The sequence below is a fragment of the Sinohyriopsis cumingii genome, chromosome 13, assembly GCF_028554795.1.
Source record: "Sinohyriopsis cumingii isolate HCF-2022 chromosome 13, ASM2855479v2, whole genome shotgun sequence".
NCBI lineage: Eukaryota > Metazoa > Mollusca > Bivalvia > Unionida > Unionidae > Sinohyriopsis > Sinohyriopsis cumingii.
The window spans coordinates 4,818,339-4,841,989 of record NC_142973.1 but is presented as its reverse complement, the minus strand read 5'-3'; the positions used below and the strand labels follow the sequence as shown (position 1 = coordinate 4,841,989).

The 23,651-nt window shown below is 37.8% G+C and overlaps 1 protein-coding gene across 4 annotated transcripts in view; it reads left to right on the top strand.

The window, feature by feature from the left end:
* The window catches only part of LOC149784877 (uncharacterized), a 72,083-nt gene extending 63,980 nt beyond the window's left edge, over window positions 1-8,103 (top strand). For all 4 annotated transcript variants that reach the window (XM_089978454.1, XM_089978452.1, XM_089978455.1 and 1 more), the window contains one exon: window positions 526-8,103. In XM_089978454.1, the coding sequence (XP_089834580.1) occupies window positions 526-2,003 (1,478 nt within the window). In that variant the 3' untranslated portion in view covers window positions 2,004-8,103. The remainder of the gene's footprint in view (window positions 1-525) is intronic.
* Window positions 8,104-23,651: the final 15,548 nt, after the last annotated feature.

Sequence of the window (23,651 nt, the reverse complement as noted above, 5' to 3'; positions counted from 1 at the left end):
TTTTCACCTGTGCATTACTTGAATTTTTATGTCTAATCCCATGCTGATAATTTTTAAAAAGCCTCCTACGACCTCCTCCATTAAATATAAGGATGTGCCTAACATTGATTTAAATATATCTAATACAGAATTTAAATCAAGAAAACACAATTTATGTCCTTTAACTGTGTAATTTTATAAACAAGATATCCAAGGATAGACAAATTCAAAACAACACATGACCTTGCTTGTGCCATACCAAATTGCTCCATTGCAGTTTTACGCAATACGTATCTGTTTTACCAAGAAAATGATGTCAGCACATGCTGTGTTTACTTCCCAGCCCTGGGTGATGTTTGTTTTTGTCTTGAGTGGATCATATCAACAACTGGGAATTGTAAACTACACCTAAAACTGCACTAGGAGAGTACAAGTATCATGATTCATGTATTGAAGAGATTGTTGTGATACAGCATGGGTTGATATTTGGCTATGTGACAGTTTTAGAATTGACATTTAATAAATGAATGTATCTTCATATTTTAGATGAATTTGAACCAATGCCTTCAAAGTACTTGAAGATGGAGGAAGTATCATCCAATGAGCAAGAGGACCTGGTTAAATCAGAAATAAAAATGGAATTGGATGAATCAGAGATGGTTTCTAGCATGGATGTCACCCAGTCAAGTGCACCAATCAGTATTAAAGAAGAACCTGCTGACAGTGATACAGAGACTGAGTCTCTTCAGGAGCGAAAGGTTGATAAACTGGTGATTAAATTTGGTACAAATGGAGCAAATTTTAGTAGTTCTTTTAAGAAAGAAAAACTTTCAGAGGAGAGTGTTGCTAGCCAAGACTCTGTCGACTCTGTGAGTCCAGTACTGCAGGAGATTTTTGAAGTTAAAGAAGAATTGAATGATAGTTCAGAGTCTGTTGAAGAAAATATTGAATCAGTTCAAGAAAACAGTCGTGTCAGATTTGGCAAATGTGCCAAATCTGTTGTATATCAAACTTCGGAGCCTGTGCTTCAGGTAAATGCAGAGAGTAATGCAATTCAGGGTTTTAATGATTTAGAAGAAAATATTGATCATGTGAATCAGAATTATAATAACAATGAAACCTATCTTGGAATAGATGAAGATGCTGTGATTGATAGTGCAGATAATCTCAATCCTTTGACTAATACTCTAGCTCAGGATACTTCAGATCAAGTGCCACATTTGTTCCCTAAATTATTGAAAAAATGTTCTGCTGATAGCAGAAATATAGGAAGAGAAAACATGATCAGTGTTCAGTCTGACTTCCCTTCACGAACAACTAGTTCTGTCCCATTGTTTAAACAGCAGACAAGTATTGAACTGTCTGAAAATTCTATGTATTATAATCAAACCAAAGTAGATCTTGGTGGTAATATTCCACAGTATTCAAACCAGTTTTCACAGGAAGTAGAGCAGGGTAGTGTTTATTCTGTCAACCAGTCACCAGTGTCAGCTGGCAGTAATGAATTAGAAAGTGCAGTTGGAAGTATAGTAGACTTGGAAGACAGTGAAGAGCAAGAAACAGGGGAAACGGGATATTTGTCAAAAAAAGTTTACCAGCCAATCACAGAAAGTTTGACAGACAGTGAAGAAAATTCCATTTACTCTGCGGACAATTCAGCAGACAAAAATTCCTCCCTTCTTACAGATGATGGAGATCCACAAGATGAGGGTGTTCATTGGGTAGAAACACAAATGAAATCTGACACTGAAACTGACCCTCAAGTCAGAGCTCAAATGGAGACTGCAATCAACTCTATTTTGAGCTTAAACCAAGGTGCTGCTTCTTTGGAGTCTAATCTCTTTGTACTAGGTCAGTTGGGTCAAGACAATGTAGAGTTCAACAGTCAGCAGTCATATCTTACAGACCAAGATGAACTTGAGATGCAGTATTCCGATCCTCCAGCAGATTCAGTTGAGAGTGTTACATCGGACACAACAGTAGAAGATGATCTTGATGCTGCTGTTAGAAGCATTTTAATGTAATGGAGCAAACAAAATTAGACTTCAAAACAAATTTCGTAAAGAAATGTACAGAAATCACTGTTTTGCTCAGAAAAAAATATGCTAGGAGCTGTATAATCCTCTCAAATTGATTTAAAGGAATACATTCAATTAACAGATAATTCAAATTAACTTTTTCTCTTTAAAAAACATACCAAGAAGACTATTGGGCTTTATTTACTGTCTCATGTTTTTAACAAAATTATGCAAATGTTATTTTGGGGCTGTTCCATTTAAACATACATGGGACCCAGGGAAGGCACTTTTAAAATGGTGTACTCACCCATAGATTGCAATTTAGAAATTTCTTATCATTTTAATATCAGCTGTGTTAAATCAATGTACCCTGGCATATATTTTTTTTAAACTGCCTTCCCTGGGTACCATGTATGTTTAAATAAAACAGCCCTTAATACTTGCTGAGTTTCCAAATCATTTGATTTTCATATCAAGTTGGAATTTCTTGGGTATTGTACACTTGGGTTGGTAAACATGAGCAAAATTCATATATATTCATCTCTATGCAATGAAGGCATTTTCCAAACAACTTTGTCTTTGTCTTACAGACATTTTGGACTCGAGTTGGATGGAACTTATTTATGGATCACCCAGCATAATAAATTTTTGTTGCAATTGACCCATCAGTTTCTGGTGGTATATGTCAGTTGGCTGTATCATAATGAAGATTCCAATTGATTGCTGACCAATTTTATCGTCAGCTAAACTATGAATTGTTGCATAATTGGGTGGCTGGAGCAAAGCTTGCCAAAATAAGTCTGGCAAATGAAGAGAATTTGGTTTTACATTTTCAAATTAAACACTTTATAACATTTTTCAACAAATTTTCACAGTATCGTTGTGGCTCGTATTTCAGTCATTGAGAAATTGGTGAAAACTTGAAATGTTAGATTTAAAGAAATACATATGCAAATGGCTAGGCAGAGCATTCATCGAGGTGTCTGTTATAATCATCTTTTTAGCCAGTCAAAACAACAAGTCCAGTGATACAAGACAATTCAGTATGCATATATTTAATATGCATTTTATAAGGTTTTTTATCTTCGCTGTCCATCTTGTACAGCATTAAATTTCTGTACCTGGGTTCATTTTAGCCAATCAAGTGCCAAGATTTAACTAAAGCTGTCGTAATAGTATGCAGCACTCAATAACCCCACCTAGACATGCACAAAAGCAACAGGGTATTTAGTGACGTGAAACCACATGATTGTTGGTTCTCATAAATTTGGAAGTAAATTGGAATAAATACAACCTTAATTTCGTTTTAAAACAAGTTACATAGCAGTGATATAACTGAAAAGAGCAAATAAAATGGTATGCATAGTGAAAGTGAAAGGCAGCTGGGACAAGTATATCATCAATGCAAATAAACTGGTGTGGTTTAATGCAGCATTCATTTTAACAGAAGCATTATGGAAATTTTTAAATCCTTATTTTTACATGGCATGATGGTAAATAACTGTATTTATATATGTTGGTTGATACATGACTGTGGGCTCGGTTCAAACTGAAACTTTAAATGTTTTGTTATATATTTTTTGAGAAGCAATACTAAAAGGTATTATAATGTCTTTTGTGACATTGGTTTGTGATAAATTGGCCTCAAACAGAATGTGTTATTAGCATGAGTGGTTCATTTAATTAAATCACTGTAGGCTTCAATAGTAATTACAGTAACAGTAAATTTTTCATTGCGCCGGGGAGAGATCATCTGCAATTTCTTTTCTCAAATTCTCTTGTGTGAAGTTGTTATTGTTACCAAGTCATATTTTGTTTAAATTGTGCCTCTGCTGTTTGCTTGCACAAAGTAATACACTTAGTATTGGGCTTATTTTTAATTCTACTCATCATAGGCCAGAAAGGTTTATGGGATGGTCTGTTGTCCATATTCTGCCGTCAGTTAACACAAGTTTATCATTGCTACTCGTAAACTACTTGGAGAATTGCAGTGAACCTTGAGACATACATAGATCTCAAAGTCTAGCTGGTTCTGAATAAAAATTGTGCCACTCGGATTGCCTTCTTAAAAATGTATAGATGCTCCTTCTGTTGTGATGGTCATATCGGAATGGGGTTTTCACTAAACTTTTATGATACTTAGCCACCACAGTGGTCATCTTGACAATCTTTTTATCACTACTTCTCCTGAACAGGATGTCATATTGACATATGGTTTACACTTAATGACTTACAGTGTACTGTTGCTTCTAAATGAAAATGATGCTAAGCTGTTGTCCAGTATGGCCAACACAGCAGCCATCTTGAAATGTTGTTACTCCACCTGCATGGAAAGTCCTATTGAAATGGGTTTTTACCAGAAGACTTTTTATAATGTCTGGTTGGTCCTAAATGGAAACTGCATTAAATCTGATGTCCTATATGCCCACCACAGAAGTCGTTAATGAAAATGTGCCGATATAATGTCCATTATGGCCACTACAACAACTTGTGAAGTCTACCTGGCCTAAGTGAAAATGGTGTTTCAGACATTCACTATGCCTGCCACAGTGGCATCTTTTGAACATCTTCTTTTCACTACTTCTCATAAATGAATCTTGTATCTGCATGGAGTCTTTACTGAAAGACTTGATGTCTACTTCATTGTAAATGAAAATGGTGTGGATCTGATATCCATTATGACCACAGGGACACCACTGTGACAATCTTGTTATCGTAAACTCATTTTAAAATGAAAGTCATGAAACACGTGGGGATTCCATGAATTGTTCTGAAATGAAAATGTTACTGATCTGACAAAGAGATGTTCACCACAGCAGCATATTTAAAAATCTTGTGTTGCTGAAGAATTTCAGCCATGGTTTCAACACTTTGCAGTTAAAAGGAACAAATGGTCTTATCTTGGATTCCTGGAAATTCTTTTCTGCCACTTGTGCATCAGTGTCTTTGAGGGACTGTTCTTGTATGTTTTACCAGATGACCATTGGCACAAATATTTTGGTATCAAGACTTGGAATACTTGATTGAACATTCTACGATTTATGAACCACTTGACATTGTTAAATCCATTTTTTTAATTTGTTTTTTTGTTTTGTTTACTACACTGTAGCCTTGTGCATTATGAAGTAATAAACCAGATGTCCAGCTATTCACGTGCCTTTATTACCCATTTGTCAGATCTAATGCTTTTTATTCAATTTAATCAGAAAGTTAATTTTGTTTGAGAAGCAAAATATATTCTGTTGCAAGCACTGGCAGATGGAGATAGAACACTAAACCAAATAAAGTGGGGAGAAGAGTCAATACAAAAGATTACACCTGGTACAATTCTTTTTAGTTTTTTCTTGTCATTTTATATGTACATAAAGGCATTTAAGTGGAAATTTTAAACTGTCCTTTTGATGTGTTGGTTGACACGAAAGTTTTCTTGGGTCAATGATGGGGGATTTAAGTATGACAGTTTGTGCATTGGATACTTTAAATTTACTTTTACGAAGGCTAGGTTTATTGTCCCATCTGCCACTGGTTCTCTGTACCATATATACTGACTGGCACATCAGTTCAAACTGCAGATTTGCCATCACATAATGCACCAACAGAACTGAATCTGTGCAGTTTGCCACAAATAATCTGTGGAACAAATCAACATATACCCAGGTCAGTGTGTGCATTAAGCTATGGCAGATAAGGAGTGAGTGAGTGTTCTGGATTTTTAATGTAGCTTTAACAATTTTTCAGTCATATCGCTACTATGTCTACAATGTGACAGTTTATAGTGATGTCTAGCACTGGGGCATCGCGCTGCAGACATGTAGCATGATGTCCCACCCAGTCACATTATCCTGACACCAGGCCAACCAGTCCTAACACTGGCCTCTTAATGCTGAGTGCCAAGCAAGGAAGCTGTTAGTACCATTTTTTAAAGTCTTTGGTATGACTCGGCCGGGGATCGAACCCATGACCTACCGCATCTGAGGCGGATGCTCTAACCACTAGGCCACTGGAGTGGTCTGGCAGATAAGAATCTTTGTTGTTTGAGTATATATGGTACCCTCAAATATGATTTAAATATTTGGTTGTGTTGTCAAACAGTTTGATATTGTTATTAACAGCATACAAATTATCATACTTGGGAATATTATTTTATATGCCAGTATTGCAGGGTATCAATGTGAGGCAGTTGGCAGGTATGTGAACTCGGAATTCTTTTTTATGCAATAACATGTTAAAATGCTCAAAGATGTTTCTGAAAAATGTCTTCACTTCATTTTTCTTTCTTTTTGGTGGGGGTAATACTCCTTTTTTAAAAATGATCAATCGGAGAATTTTCTTTAGCATTTGAAAACATAATATAATTTGAAAGAGATGTTTAATAGCAATAATCAGTTTGCATCTTTCAAGGTATGGAATTTTTTGGTAAACATTTGAAGAGTGCTATTTTGGGGACAGAAGACTGCTTTTAAGAATATAAGAACTCGAAACATTTCAACTAGATAAAAGAAGCACTGTACCTTTTGGAAAATGAACTATATATATATATATGAAATTTCATTTGTTATTTTTTCAGCATGCTTAGTTCACTCAAAATTTATAATTGTGTAGTATCAAATTCTCTATTTGGCCATGAACAATTCTGTGTTCTACAAGTATTCATTGATGTTACATGGGCATTCTTGGAGGTTATCCTACAGACTGTTATCATAGGAAATAAAGTCTCCTTTTTGATGAATTCTGTCCTCCTTTTTTTTTTTTTTTTTTTGCATATACAATGTTAATTCTAGAGAATGTTATTAAGAATATGCATTGCAAAGAGATTACCATGAAACCATGCAAATTATGAGGCCCTGTTTTATTCTTAATCGAGCAGATACTGTCCACATCATTTTCACTTGCTTAAATAGCACACAGTTTCATGATGGCTTCGATGATCAAAAAAATAAAATACAACTGATCGAAAAGACTACAGTGACTTACTAATTTCAAGAGTGATGTGTACATTTCTTCCATTGACTATGAATAAGAATTTTAAGAATTTGAGTCAAGTCTTTCAGATTTATGCATCTTTGTTTTACCTTTTCATTGCAGGCTCCATGTTTAATTTCAGTTAACTCTTGTTAGTATTGACTTATTCAAGAAAATCCATCTTTCACCATTGATGTTAATGTCATACAAGTTAGGTTGGGATTTTTTGTTGTTGTGTTTTTAAAAGTGTCCTAGTACTCCAGGAGTACTGTTTATAAGAATCTGTTCCAGGCCCACATTTAGATTTTTTACAGGCAGCTTTGTTACGGCAAGGATACCATTTTTAATATCCTTCATTGTTTGTGCTTCTTGAGCAAAGCATTCATCTCTATATTTCATAATCCATGACAAATAGTTCCTTCTGCTTTGAAATGACCATAGTTCATTTTTATATATTGCATGATCTAGATCTCATTTTCCACTGGATCCTTTTTTTAATTCATTTTTCCATACCATTTTTTCTAGAGTCTAAATTTTGTTTTCCAGGCACTTTAAACAAAGGCTTGAAGTATTAGAGCATCCTTAATTTATCTTTCTTCAGTATTTTTGATGGTCCTAACTCTAATGTATTATGTATTTTATGTTTGGGACTTGACATGTCAATATGAACAAATGATGTTAGAGGGGACAAAAACATGGAACAGTTCATGCTTCTTTTAAAAATACATTATACCAGGAAATCCACTTAATTCCAACCATGAAACCTGTTTCTCTGTATATTCCATGCATTTAATGAAAATGGGGGAAACATTTTCTTTCTAGTACACTATTGTTGTTGTTTTTTTTCTTCTGGTTGTTGTTTATTAAAACAGTCATGGCTGTACATATATGATTAATCATGTCATTATTAATTTTGATCACAATCGACTTGCCATTAAATTTGTGCATATTTACCATCAGTTATATTTGCTCATCATGCCTCAGATTCAGTGTATATTATTCAATTTGTACAAAGTGAATGTTATTTTGTAGCTATTTATAGTGGGTAGAGTTTTTGATTTATGTGATGTCGGTGTTCATCACCTATCTTGATAATTTATATTTTGCCTACAATGTATTTAAGAAAATAAAATCATGAGTGAAATATACGGCTTTGTGTATTTATAACTTTTGATACATTACTATTTTCCCAGTGCTTTAGTATGATGAATATCAGGTGGGTAACCTTTGTCATCACAACTTTAGGACAAACATTTTGACAATTACTGACAGTTTGCAGAATTTTCTACTAGAAAGACCGCTATACAGCTATCTTGAAAATCTTCTACTAAACGGATGGTGATAATGACCTGGGGATTTCACTAGAAGATTTCTTATGATGTCTAGCTGGTCTTGAATTTAATCAATGACAACCTGACATCCAATATGGTCATCACGGCAGCAATCTTGAAAGTCTTGTTATCGATACTGGTTCTGAATAGAAACTCGTATCAACGTACAGTCTTCATTACACTTCAGTTTTAAGCTATGTAATAGAAAAGAGAGAAAACCAACAAGTTTTGAAAAATTCAACCAAAAATTTAGTTCATAGAATAGAAAGTGAAAATTTAATTCCAATGGCATTCCAAAATAAGATCCAACGCTTAAGGTGTCGATTGCGCTTAGTCAAGAATATACTATAATGTAACAATGGCTTGAAATGCGATGATGTGCTAGCAGTCTTTTGATGAATCACACTAATATAATCCAAGATATCATTGTCTGAATTAGCTAAAATTCCATATTTCTCCTTCCAAGAATATTACTGATGAGCACTTTGTATTTCCAGTGAACAAATAACTTGAATAAATAAATTCCAGCACAAATCAAATGCTGAACACAACAATAATACTGATTTCTGCTTCAGATGTTGAGAGAATGAATAATTTCTAGACAAACAAGATTATGAAGTCCTCTGCTTGACTTGGGTCCCAATTAGCATTTTCTGGAAATACTGCGACTTAATGGAATATTCCATTCTAGAAGATTCTGAGTTTGCCAACAAGATAAAATCTGTTTTTTTAATTATAATAAGGATGTGATAAACATCTGGTAGGCTAAGTATATTTATGGGGGAATTCCAATAACCATGACCAAGGCCCTAATAAAAGTGTTTACTTCTATTGATAATGATCCTAATAGTTAACCCACATTCCTGGAGAAATATTAACTATGTATTATTTGGTTACCGAAACAAAACATTAGTGTCTTTTATCAGGAACACAGTGAACTTGATTTTGGACAATGTCAAGAACAAAATTCAATTATCCATAACATATAATGAATTTAAAAAACAACAATGCAAATTAAATATCCATAACAATCAGAAGACTTAGTATAATGTCTAGCTGGTCCTAAATTAAAATGGTGCAATCTGACATCCAATATGGCCATCGCGGCTGCATTCTTAAAAATCTTGCTATTTCTATTTCCAAAAAAGTCTTATCAGCATGGGGCTTTCGCCATAAGACGTCTTATGTCTCGTTAGTCCTAAATGTAAATTGTGCCATACGGATATCGAAGAACGCCGACAGTTTTCATCTTGAAAATTTTGTTATTGCTACCCCTGAACTGAAAGTCATATTGACATGGGGTTTACACGAAAACGAAAAACAATTCCTACGATTTCAAGTTGGTCCTAAGTATAAAAAAATGGCGCCAATCTCACATCAGGCATGGTCACTATGTCATCCGTACGCCTCCTGGATGGAAAGTCGTATTGACATGGGGTTTATTATCGAAGGCTTCTTATGTTTAGCTGATCTGACCTTCAATATGCCCGCCCACAATGGCCGTCTCGACAATGCTGTTATCGCTACTACTCTTGGATGGTCATATCAGCATAGGATCTCCAAACATACTTGTGATATCTAGTTTGACCTAAACGAAAAATGGTGCTGATCTGGCATCCAATATGGCCGTGATAGCAGCTGTCATGAAAATCCTATTATCACTACACCTCAAAAGAAAGTCGCATCGACGTAGGGCCTTCACCAAAAGACTTATTTGGCATCTAGTTGGTCCTAAATAGAATATGGTGCCGATACACCAGGTCATACACCATGGCCGTTTTCGAATTACTGCTATTCATCCCAGATGAATTGTCCTATCGAAATTCGTTTTTATAATTGAACTTCTTGTGAAGTTTATTTTGTCCTAACTCAAATTGGTGCTAATTCGACATCCAGTTTGGTTACGACAGCAATCATCTTTAACATCTTTTATCGCTACTCCACCTGAATAAATTGTCATATTCACATGGATTTTTTTAATTAAAAATGTATAATCTTTAGCCAAAAGGAAAAATGGCTCTGGCCTTACATCCAATATGGCTGCCAAAGAGGCTACTTTAAAACTGTTGCTATGGCTAAAAATATCAAAGTTGGTATCAACACTCAACAGTTAAAGAGAAGAAATGGTATTCTATTCTCTCGAATTCCTGGAAATTTCTTTCAGCGAGTAGATCAGACCATCTATGGACTCTTGTTCTTTGTCAGCTTATATAGATCTCATAAGCAAGAGCAGATAGTAGTTTCTTCCAAATGCGACATTGTTGCTGTTATCCAATTTTTTTAAATCTGGTGTTAAAGAAAAAGTATTTGCACTGCAAAAGTGTGTGTGTGTGTGTGTGTGTCTGTGTCTGTGTCTGTGTGTGTGTCTCTGTGTCTGTGTGCGTGCGTTTGTGTTCGCGTGCGTGCGTTCGTGTCTGTGTGTGCTTGTGCGTGTGTGTGTGGAGAAAACGACACAATAACGAGTAAGACCTCGACGCTGACATTTATGTTTTGGGCATCTGGGTCTTACTGCCTAACTAACGGCGCTGTGTAGCGTGTTTTGATGTCGACTAACATCGTAACGAAAGTCAAATTTTCAGGAATATCTCACACAACTGGCGACCAATAACGACATTTTTTTACAAAGTAAAGTCATAATGGTTTAGTCAGACTTTACTTACTCTTATGTCTTTTCTCTAATAAATTCAAATACACCAACCACTTTTAGAACTTTGTTCCAAATCATTTAAATCATTATTCCTTCAGTTAATCTTTTAACGTAATTTGGCGTTATTACATTTAACCACTTGAGATGTTATTTTCATGGCTTTCATCATGCCGTCATACATTTTGTTTTTGTTGTCACAATTCGTTCTGGTTTTTTGCAGTTAAATCGACCGTTGTCTGCAGCCCTGACTCGGGTATTAGTGCGAGCTGTTATCTTGTTATTCAAATCGACACATTTTGTGTGTTGGAATAATTCATTAATTTGTCGAATTTCTTTGCTCACATCTCTTTTTAACTGCTCCAGATGTGGTTGCAAATTGTGTTGGTATTCCAGTGATTTAAAAAAAAAAATCTTTTCATGTTACATTCCAAAGCATATATCTCACTGTTCATCTGTCTAGTTGACTTTTTGGGTATATCACCTTCTCTTTCCCTTGCAAAACAGCAGATGTACCAAATCCTTCACACAGAAATTCTTGTTTTTGTCAGTCTAGTAGTTAGAGATTGTGACAGCTTTCTCAGTACGACCCTATTCGATAATTTATTGTTTGCTTGTTCTCTCCAGATTTTGATATCTTTCAAAATTGCTGCCCACCAGGGTCTTTAGTTATCATAACCATTTTGTTATCAGGAACAATAATTGGCTTTCCCTGCTCATATAAAAGTGTTCTTTCTGTTGAAATCGTTAAATAATCTCTGTACCTGTTGGGGAGCTGGCCGATTCAGACAGTGACTGGTTCTACTGATTCGATATATTCTTTTGTTTTTCTTAAAATATTTCATATGGTCCAAATCGGTCTGGCATTTGGGTCCAAATCGGCCCGTAAGTTGGTCTTAGCCAGTGTCCGAATCAGCCAGCTTTCTCCTTGTTGAACTCGATTAAAATGAACTCCACATGGCTAATTATCACTGAACTGCCTTGCATTTTATTTGTTGATATTGTTAAACTTACTAAGAACAGATGTTTTGTCGACCAATTTTCCCTGAAAACTTTTGCAACAAGTCCCATTAACATTGCAACGAGCTAAAGAAACAACTGCACTTGCAGCAACTACGTTGCAACAATTAATCCAGTTGCTGCTATGTCCGTAGCTCATAAAACTTGCCATTATATCTTCTATTCAGTTAAAAATAGTATATGCTATCTTCTATGTTTTTATAACGATCTCTACAGGGCTCGATCTGTCTGACCAAATAATTTTAATATCGTTATTTTATTTGGGTCTTAATATAAATGCTATTATCAGACATAGTTCTGGCTTCACTAGCTGGTGGTAGTGAAGGATTGACACGATTGAGTACTTTGTGTCTTTTCGTTCATTTATAACATATAAATAGGATGCATTTGAAATTCTAAAAGGTCGTATTGAAACTGCATGTGTTCTGCTTTGCACTGACTCCTCCTTTTTCGATTGTACTGCTTTTTTAAGATTGTAGTGGACACCTCTGATACACGTCTCTGATATATTTATTCCCACGGAATACCTCACCTTCAGCGACAATTTAACATTTATTTTTGGCTTGCTTTCTAAAACAGAAATGTAGCTTCGCTTGGTCCAAATGTATCCATTTACTTTGCCTTTAAGGCAAGTTAAAGTTGCAGCGCTATAGATAATGTCTCCTGGAGGGTGAAGACCTTCATTGTTATTATTCTCCTAGAAAGAGATACACAAAAATATGCATTGCATACGCAATAGTTTTTATTGAGCAATAATTTTATCTTGTAAAAGCCCGTGGACTATGAGTTAGCCTTTGGTCAATTGGCTAAAAGAAACTGAAGTTTGACAAATCGCTAATTGTAAATCTCGATCGAATTTTTCAACGTTTGCAGAAAGGGCATAGCTTATAGTTGCATGGTGAATTTTACTGACTAAGTTTTTCATTTCAATCGACATTTGTCTGCAGGAGAATTTACTCTTTTAGCTTTAAAACGGTTGAGCATTAATGCAATATTAGTTTCAATCTCCTTTACCTGTACTGCTTTAACAATCTAATCCGGTAATAGTCCACATAACATCAGGTAGTCGATTGTGATCAAAGGGAAATGTGAATAATTAATTAGCTTTGCAATATTTCCGACAATTGACCTATTGACATGTTAAACAACTTATCTGAAATCTTGTCGTATAAAATTGAGGGACAATATAAGTACTGCACTGTAAACAGTAAATGTTTTTATTACTTCGTTCGACATTTGACTCTAGGTGAAAGCTATGAAATTTACCTAATGATAAAAGTTGCTTTGAAAGTTAAAGCGTTTCGGAATCAGTTTGGACAAATTCCAAAGTTACCTTATATATAGACAAAAGTCTACTCGTATTGAACTTCGCCCTTTTTTTTAAATAGCGTTTATATTAGTATTGAATTTATTTGGGGGTTTTTACACAGGTTACGCCACTTTGCCATCTTCGGAAACAAACAGTTTTGCTCTTCAACAGTGAACCAAGATGCAAAAAAGCACCGATCAACTTATGTTTGGTGAAAACGTTAGAGTCTTTAGTTCTTTCATGAAACTTTCCGTTTTGGTTTGTTAAACTTCATGTGAACGTTTTCTAAGCGTTCTTCTAAGTTCTGTTGTACGTGGTTGTCTTGTTTGGAGTAACCTTTCCATGTTATTTGCTTTGTTAGTATTTTCAGTTTTGTTTTGTTCATCTTCTGTCAAATGTCAACGGTACTTTGAATAGTGAAAACTAAATTAAATAATGAAGTAGCAAATCATATGCAAACTGTTGAATCATTCAGGATTAATAACTTCATAACTGACTAAATGTCGAACAGCATCGCCTTGTTTTTCACCCACCCGACCTTAAGACAAAGCGAGCTTATGGCATGGTCATGCGTTCGTTAATAATTGTTTATTACTTCTCTGGGGGCCATATTTCTGAGTCGATTTTGATTGGCTGAGCTTGTTGTTCATGTATACCTAGAGACTTAATTTCCTATCCAATTAAAAAAGGCAGTGAATATGTTTATAATATCAAGATTTTGTGTGAAATCAATTCTGAGCAAAAGACGATGCATATTAATCATTCATTTATATTCGGGAATAAGTTTTTCAGACTATAATAAAATACGTAAAATTTGCATGACATAACATCTGGGAGATAGTGGACTGTCGAGTTATGTAAGCCAGATATGTATGTTATGCTATGTATGCAATATCAGGCCCACTTTGGGTCATTTTCATTGCTGAATTTATTACATGGCACACATACTTAATGCATGCCACCAGGGTTACAAAAGAAACAAAGCAAAGCCAACGATAGTAATTTATTTATTAAGCATTAATCCAAATTTTGTATTCTTTTATTTTCTGTTTTGTTATTGTATTTTGTTTCCTTTTTATGTTTTTTTTTTTTGGGGGGGGCTGTAAGAAACTGCTTGAATATAACCTAACTTGCATTCAATACAGAGAGACACAATTCCTATTTAATTGACAAAAATTCCAGTGAAGTATCTGATACCATTTGAAGTCACGTATTGATCTTCAACTTCATTTTGCACACGGACTGAATTATCGAGAGGAAGAACTCTGCTTATAAATTACATCACAGGGGAATAGGGGGCTGTGGATAGAGGTAGTACCTTTGTTGTCTGGCAGCTGCACTCTCTGGGTGGACGGACGCACTGGCCCTCATCCATCTCCCAAATCTCTCACGTCTGCTTCCAAGAAGGAATCATTCCCGGCATACCCTGGTACACCGCTTCAGCTGGCGGGCCAAACAACATTGAGGGGGTGATGTTAACACTACATCACTAGGCGTATGAACTTTATAGTGAAGTCACCAGCTAGGGCGGAAGGTCTATATAGATCAACACCCAAGTGTTCGGGACCAGGGCGCACCGTACGTATTAGTGGATTGCGGATGTGGCCCACCAGCTATGGTTCGAAATAGCAGGGAAGGCAGATCTCTTCAGCCATGGTTGTCCATCTGCCTAGGAGAGGGAAACTACGATATAAACCCAACTGCCTGCGGACTTCGCTGTCACCGTTCTGGTTTGCTGGGCCATAGCAGATGAGCCCCAGGTTTAAAGGGTGGTGCCAGTTTACGCAGACAGCACTCTACCTAAAGGCTCCATTGCGCAGGCATGAAGGAACTGTCTACTGTCTACTGTTTACGTCTGCCCCTACATCTATACGATTATATCAAGCCATGAAGCAATGGGAAAGGGGCGAAAACGGCAGAAGAAAGATGTCACTGGAATCTGCAGTCCCAATCCTACATGCAGGCGACTCAGGCCTTTGGCCGTCTGATGTTGATCCGGAGACGACATCATTACCCAGTAGCAGCCTGAGTGACCAAGGAGCCTTTTATCGGGACAGTACTGCTTGCTCCGCATGGAGAGGGGCCTAGAAAAGGCGGCCTAACCAAAGCTCGCCTCCTTACCCCCTCCCCCGTTGTCCTTCCGCAGCCAACGAGCATCTTCCAACGCGGTCAAAACATAACAGAAACAACAAGGCATGTCACACCTGATTCACATCGTGGGAAAAGACTAAAACTGGCTTGTTGGAACATCAGAACAATGCTAGACTCAACTGACAGCAACAAACCAGAACGACGCTCTGCCTTAATTACAAAAGAATTCTCTCGCCTTGGTGTTGACATTGCTGAACTTAGCGATGTCCGCCTTTCAGAGGAAGGAAGTCTGAGAGAACTTGGCTTTGGATACACCCTGGACTGGTCAGGAAAACCAAAGACTGAAAAACGACATTCAGGAGTCGGTTTCATGGTCAGGGACTCAATCGCCACCAAGTTAACAAACGTTCCCACTGGTCACGCCGACCTTATCATGTCCATGCGTCTCCCGTTATGGAACCAACGACACACCACACTCTTCAGTGTATATGCTCGAACACTCCATGTAGATCCTTCTAAAAAAGGATAAAATAATCATCCTCTGAGATTTTAATGCCAAAGTTGGTCGAGACTCAGAGGCCTGGAAAGCCGTTCTTGGGAAACATAGCGTGGGTGGCTGAAATGACACTGGGCGCCTGCTTCTTGAATTTTGCGCAGAATTACAGCTCACCATCACAAACACCGTATTTCAGCAGAAAGATAGCCTGAAAACGACTTGAATGCATTCTAGATGAAAACACTGGCACCTAATCGATTACATCATAGTACGCCAGAGGGACTTAAAATATGTCCTTCATACCAGAGTGATTCCCAGTGCAGAGTGCCACAGAAATCATCGTTTTGTCCGATACAAGCTCGACGTTCACTTCAAGCCCAGGCCCAAACAACAAGGAGGCACCCCATGAAGGAAGCTCCAGGTTAAAAACTTGTTGTCTGCAGACGTCAAGGCAGATTTTCAAGAGAGAGCCTGCATTCTAGACTTGAAGAACATAACTTTCCGCCAGATTTACCTACGGAAGAGATGTAGAATCACATCATGGCTGCCATTCTGCAAACCTCAGAAGAAACCCTTGAATTCACCACTAAGAAAAACAAACACTGGTTTGATGAAATCAATCAAGAATCCAAAAACTGCTTGCAAAAAAGAGACCAGCGTACCAAGCCCACCGCGCTCAACCATCCTGTCCACAAAAAAAGCAATCTTCCGCTTTATCTGCAACTTCCTCCAGGGCAGACTCCGAGAGATGCAAAATGAATGGTGGACAAAGCTTGCAGATGAACCCAGCTGTATGCTGACACTGGTGACTGCAAGGGGTTCTATGAAGCGTTGAAAGCAGTGTATGGTCCTTCCTTCCAAATACAGAGCCCCCTACGGAATGTACATTGCCAAGAGCTACTCTTTGAAAGGGAATTTATCCTGAACCGCTGGTCAGAGCACTTTCACACCCTCTTCAGCACTAGCCGCACAGTCCAGGAGGCAGCTATTGTCCGCATCCCACAACAGCCACCAAACATGGAACTCGATGAGGCACCCACACTGCAAAAGAATGTAAAAGCCATAGAACAGCTGAAGGCTAAAAAGGCTGCAGGAAAAGATGGTATCCCACCAGTGATATGGAAGAGAGGAGTCCCAGCATTGCACACCAAACTCCACGAGTTCTTCGTTTGCTGCTGAGGCCGAGGGAAACTTCCACAAGACCTCCGATATGCAGTCATCATCACCTTGTACAAAAACAAAGGGGAAAAGTCTTACTGCTCAAACTACCGTGGGATAACTCTGCTCTCCATTGCAGGCAAAATCCTTGCTAGAATGTTTCTAAACAGACTGGTGCCCACCATGGCAGAAACACATGCTCCAGAGAGTCAATGCAGCTTAAGAGTCAATAGGGGTACAACTGACATGGTGTTCGTCCTGAGACAGATCCAGGAGAAAAGCCGAGAACAAAACAAAGGACTGTACATCACATCTGTGGATCTGACGAAGGCATTTGACAGGGTGAACTAGACTGTGGAAAATCCTTGAAAAGTTCGACTGTCCTCCAAAGTTCCTTACCATGGTCATCCAGCTATATGAAGACCAGTTTGGTCAGGTCAGAAACAATAACGACCTGTCACAGACCTCGTAAATGGCATGACACAAGGCTGTGTTTTAGCCCCCACATTGTTCTTAATCTTCTTCAGTATGAAAACGCAACAGAAGACCTTGATGACGAAGATGGCGTCTATATCCGATTTCATACTGATGGCAACCTCTTCAAATTGAGGCGACTTCAGGCGCAAACCAATCCCTGGAAAAACTGATTAGAGAACTTCTCTTTGCAGACGACGACGCCCTTGTTGCCACACGGAAGCCGCCTTACAGCGCGTAACATCCTGCTTTGCAGAAGCTTGCCAGCTCTTTAGTCTTGATGTCAGCCTAAAGAAAACCTAGGTAGCTCACCGGCTTGCTCACAAGGAAGAGTACCGGCCACAAAGCATCTTCATTGACCAGACAGAGCTGAGTGTAGTCCACCAGTTCACCTACCTGGGCTGTGTGATCTCCTCCGATGCCAAGATCAACATAGAAATAGACAACAGGCTGGCAAAGGCAAACAGCGCTTTCGGCATACTCTATAAACGAGTGTGGTACAACGCCGGTTTCAAGAGAGATACAAAGATCCTGCGTCTACAGACCTATCGTACTGACCATAAGGCGAATATTGTGTCACATACAGCCGCCACCTCCGCCTGCTTGAAGGCTTCCATCAGCACTTCCTACGCACCATTCTCAACATCCATTGGAGTGACTTCGTCACAAACACTGAAGTCCTCAAACAAGCAGGGATCACCAACGTTTAGGCCACGCTCATGAAGATACAGCTACGCTGGGCAGGGCACGTGTCCAGGATGGATGATCATCGCCAGCCAAAGATCGCATTTTATGGTGAGCTGTCCACTGGCCAACGTGATAGAGGGACACCTCGAAAGAGATATAAAGACTCCTTAAAAATGACCACCTGTGGCATCGATCATCACCAATGGGCATCACAAGCTGCTGACCGTAAAAGCTGGCCACGTACAGTTCACCGGGCCACTGCCACTTTTGAACAAAACAGACGGGCCAGTTTGGAGGAAAAAAGATGGCGAAGAAAAAACCGGGAATCATCGGCAGCACCCACCACAACCCAGACATTCCCCTGCAGCTTCTGTGGGCGGACTTGCCTGTCAGGTATTGGGCTCGTCAGCCACCAGCGCACGTGCAACAGACGTGAACATTCCCCTTCCTAAATCTATGCATGCTAAGTCAAGGCAACACACACATCACAGCATATTTCATTCATCTTTCCAACTATTTTTCAGTTCAGTTGTTACCGGTAAAGTTATGCTTCGTTTGCAACAACTATGTTCAGTATTTGTCTGTAGTCAACAGTTTCTGCAGAAATGGAGTTACTGCTACAAATACATTTTTAGAAACTGTGCCTCATGACGTCGACTCGAAGAATCTGTGCTTCACATCTTCAAAACGACTGTTTGTCTATTCTTAGCTATTTATCTAACAGAAATGGCTATGTTTTAAATATACCTTCGTGGAGCAGATATGCCATCGTTTGTACCTTCAAAATACGGTTAAGCAAATGTCGTTAGATAAAAGTGGCAGTTTTGAAACGAAAGCGTTTGAAAATCCCATGTTTGATGAGGATTAATACGGTTTTAATTTAAGTCTGAAGCTACATTCATTAATATCATAAATCTTGTTAAGGGTTTTATTAAACACGGTATGGAGCAACATGATGCTGGTCTCCGATCTGTATATTGCTTTGGTTTTCTTTGTCGTTTTATGGAACAGCAGCACGATTTGGTTATATTGTGCGGGGGTAACTGGAGTTGAATGCCTTGCGGAAGCATACATCATCCTACCTGCCTTGCGGAAGTATACACCATCCTACCAACGATCGGGCTGATACCATGATAGCAGTCAAATCCGTACCACCTTTTCAACCTCGAATTCTCTAAGCTAACCACTAAGTGTAAGGAAGCCAAGCTTGCAGCCCTTTGAGGCCGAAATGGATTCGAAGAAAAACACACAACTTGTACGTTCAATTATATGAAATATATTAAAGTGTACATGACTATTGTTTCGCTCTCACACCAATGACAATGAATAATGTGTGTACAGCAGTTAAATGTTCAATGTGATACATAGCAATCAGCACTACTGCGATTAATTTTAACAATCATATATCACTGAGTCAGTTTTAGTAGTCAAATACTGCCGTGATTTTAGTAATCAAATACTACCGTGATATCAGTAGTCAAATACTACCGTGATTTATTCTAGAAGTCAAATACTACCGTGATTTATTTTAGCAGTCAAATACTGCCATGATAAACTTACGTTGTCAACAAAATTTATGCTGAACTTTAGTCAAACACTACTGTGCTAAACTTTAGTAGTAAAAAAGTACAGCGATAAACTACCATATGACTAACAACCCGATTTATTATTATTATTATTATTATGTTGCCCTCAACATAACAGTCCGCTCCATTGGTCCGACTAGTGGTTCAGGCCTCTTGTACAACAGTGCTGCTGCTAAGTGGTAAAACTAGTAACCATTCGCCTGTCTACCTCCGGTCCAATACCGCGCTGCTACATTGCCAAGCACTCCTATACGTCTGAATCGCAACAATGCATGAACGACAGAGATGTACTGTTGATAAGACCTAAAACATGCTATGTCAAAATCTAATACATATAACAACATCCCAGTAATTACTAGTTAACATGACAACAAACTAAACTATATTCAGGTGCATTGCACAGGTGCGCATATCTTTATTTATGACTAATAGAACCACAAGTATCACCGAAAACCGCTTTACATAAACCAAACATTCTCGGTGAATTACGCTTAAAATACGGTAGTTGTTGAGAATAAACCACCAGCGTAAACCTACATTACAACATTGCTTCATAATACGAAACTGAACACGAGTCGACTAATTTCACATATAAAAATATGAAACAAAACTCACCCAGCTTGTTGACTCAAACTATAATGAAAGATATCCACCACAATGACAGTCACACTCTGACAGTTAGGCGATAAATGACACTCCCTTGCAGTGTCTGCTGCACTATACCTATTGTCTAAACTTGTAACCGGGTTCTATACTTCGCACGTGCCGCGCGGACGACTAATGCGCTTTCGTCTCCAAGCGCAAATTGAAAGAAGAGTATTCTTAGGCAATTAAAAATCGCACACTGTACCAAATGCGCCACTTCGATTACCTGGGAGTCTTTGGCAAATCAGACGCGTCATATCAGGCATTTCGTAACATGAAGCCATCGCTACTCCTACAATCCATCGAACAAAATGATATTCAATTCGATTTAGACTATTTAGATAGTCTCTATTCAAAGTAGGACTGGGCTTTGTAAGTAAACATACAAGACTTGTGAATACTGATAATAGTGATGACATGTAGATCTAAATCTAAAGAATGAATTGAGCACAGCTGATTGAAGACGACCAAAAATGTTTTTTTTTTTTTTTTTTTTTTGCAAAACATTAGTACCTAGTTTAGGAGCGAAATGACCAGCGGAACCCAAATTTACTAACGAATTAAAGTACGAGGAATTTACAAAAGGATGTCTACGAGCTACATCTACCATAACAGGTCTCAACATAGATTCAATAGACTTAAAATACTGGCGAAACTGCAGACCGTGTGCAAAGTCCACAGCAGAGTTTCTGCAAAGTACAATGATGCAACCTAAACATCCGTTAGAACCTACTCTCGTTCAAAGACAACACATAAATGTATCCGATGAAATGGAAATACAAATAATATACATGAACGGGTTGTTTGATGAAAAGATTATGTGACTGAAATTGAAGAATACAACGAAATAATTCAGCATGGAGTACTTCCACTGTTAAGTAAACTCTGGAGAAGTTGTCAGTTCAAACACAGAATAGATACAATCTGATATCAGCATATGTTCAAAAGTAATGAAAGTGAAGAAGCACAATTTGTTGGAGACCTATCACAAATACAGATGGTTTTAGAGAAAACCTTTAAAAAGTAAATTTAACAATTAAAGAAACGTAACACTAGGTCAAGGCTGGAACAACTGTATAAAGAAAGGAGTCCAATAATAGCTGTCATAGCCATTGCAATTTATGACAAAATTTATATAGGTATGTTTTCAAAACGTTTAGCATGTGATGAAGGAGAAACAGATAGTGGTGTGTACTGCTGGACCAGGAGGGAAAGCCAAATATACAGCAACATTGATTGGAATTATTATCAGTGTAATAAGCTGAAATTTAGAAAGCACATTGCCAGAGTGATTCTTCCTAGTTGGATGTTTTTGTTTTTGCTTGTTATGTGATCATTATGTTTGGTATTTACGTTTGATTATTTCGTGTTACTTTTGGTTTTCTGTAAATTATTGGACACACTACGATTGTACACTTTTTCTTAATCATGTACCATCGACATCAACTATATAGTCTGATTTTAGTGTTAAGTTTTGCTTAAATGTTGGCAATAATGGCTTTATCTGAGCTATACTCTTTCTATAATGAATAACGCCATTGTCTTTTTAACAGTGACTGATAATAGCGAAGAAGATCACATGGTACATGTTCGATTTTTAAATCGTGCACCTAACATTCACATCACGTAACACTTTACGCTTTGATTTAGCTATATAATACATTCACCTGTTAACATGTTATTTTCCGATAGAAAAAATATATCCATCCTGCTTTCTTACCTGCTGTCTAGTTTTCTGAATATATGTTTTTGTATGACATATTAACTTAAATTTTAAAAAAATCTTTCTCCAACGTACTGTCCTTCAGTTTAACTATTTTTGCGTCATCCAATAAATCAAACCACTTTTTATAATAAAACAGATCATTTTGTGTAGCTAACAAGTTTTAATCTTTATCTTATCTCCAGTCATGATAAAGAGTAATGTTAAAGTTTTCGACGATTATGTTAAATTATTTCAAATCCATGCTCTCCTTATTTGCATCAGAATCATTTTTCCTTTGACGTGAAATAGCAGTTTTCTGATATGACGGCAAACGTGCAATCTGTGTACTGATTATTTCTATCCGTCGAATGACAATATGCAATCCACAACCAGCTGTTGCCATGCATACTAATGTCAACATACTGCCAAGTTTATCTGCTTACTGAGGGAACACGACCCGCTTTTGCATATAAAATCGTAGCAAAGGGTGGCAATGACGCATGAAATTTACGTTATTCTTCATGATACGCTGAAAAACATGTTCAGGAAGCTGCAGTGTTAACTCTGGAATGATAATGCATTCCCAAAAATTAAATTATACAAACATTCCAACCAACAGGATATTAGCGGATACTTTATATCTTCGATCATGCTAATACCAGCCGACCGGAGGGGGTGATATTTTTATCTGGCAAACAAGAGAGGCCACTTAATGCCATGCTGCGGATAGCTCCATGCCTCTAACGACTGACTGGCGATTTTGGCCAGGTAGAAGAAGCCGGTGCTCTTTTAGTTCACGTGGTAGTGCTTACTGCGTACATATGTGATATATATAAACATTGTAATTCATCATTATATTGTGTGATATGAGAGTTTAAATTGTCAGGAGGGGTGGGAGTTTTAGCTCCTCCGTCAATATGCACCCCTAATCTGACTAGGGCGATGGTGGTGTTATCAAAGATGTTAGTTTGCCTAATATCACTAGATCTGGAAATAACATGGTCTTCAGGGTTCACATGGTCGCCAAGAAACAGGAATACCGTGCCTTCTTTCAGCAGGTTCATCGACTGTTTGTTTTTTCTGTCCGATTATATTGATAAGGTAAAACTTGTCGTTCCCGAATAAAATTGCCTTTACCTCTGGCGCGATGGGTGATATAGGGCCCTACATACAAAGACGGAAATGTATTCAGCGTGAATCCCGTTTTGTTAAATACTGCAATGACATTGTAGTAACAATCGCGTCCGAAAGCCGGGGAAGGCAGTTCTTTTGAGTTTTGTTCCGATGGAGAAAGAACACGTACTCTTGCTTATTGTGGGTTGGTCCAGGGTGCTTTGGGTGTCTATCGGCCGCGTATCCTCATTTCAGTGTGAATCATGGCGTGCCAACTTCATGTTGGCGTTTGTAATCTTCTAACAGGCGTTTGTATTTCCTGTCGATGCCACGCACTTGTTGTGCGAGCGACGTAAATATTCCATCGCCGTTAGCGCGATTGTCAGGCGGCACCAATGATTTATATTCATATCTATATCTGGCTGCTCCCCCA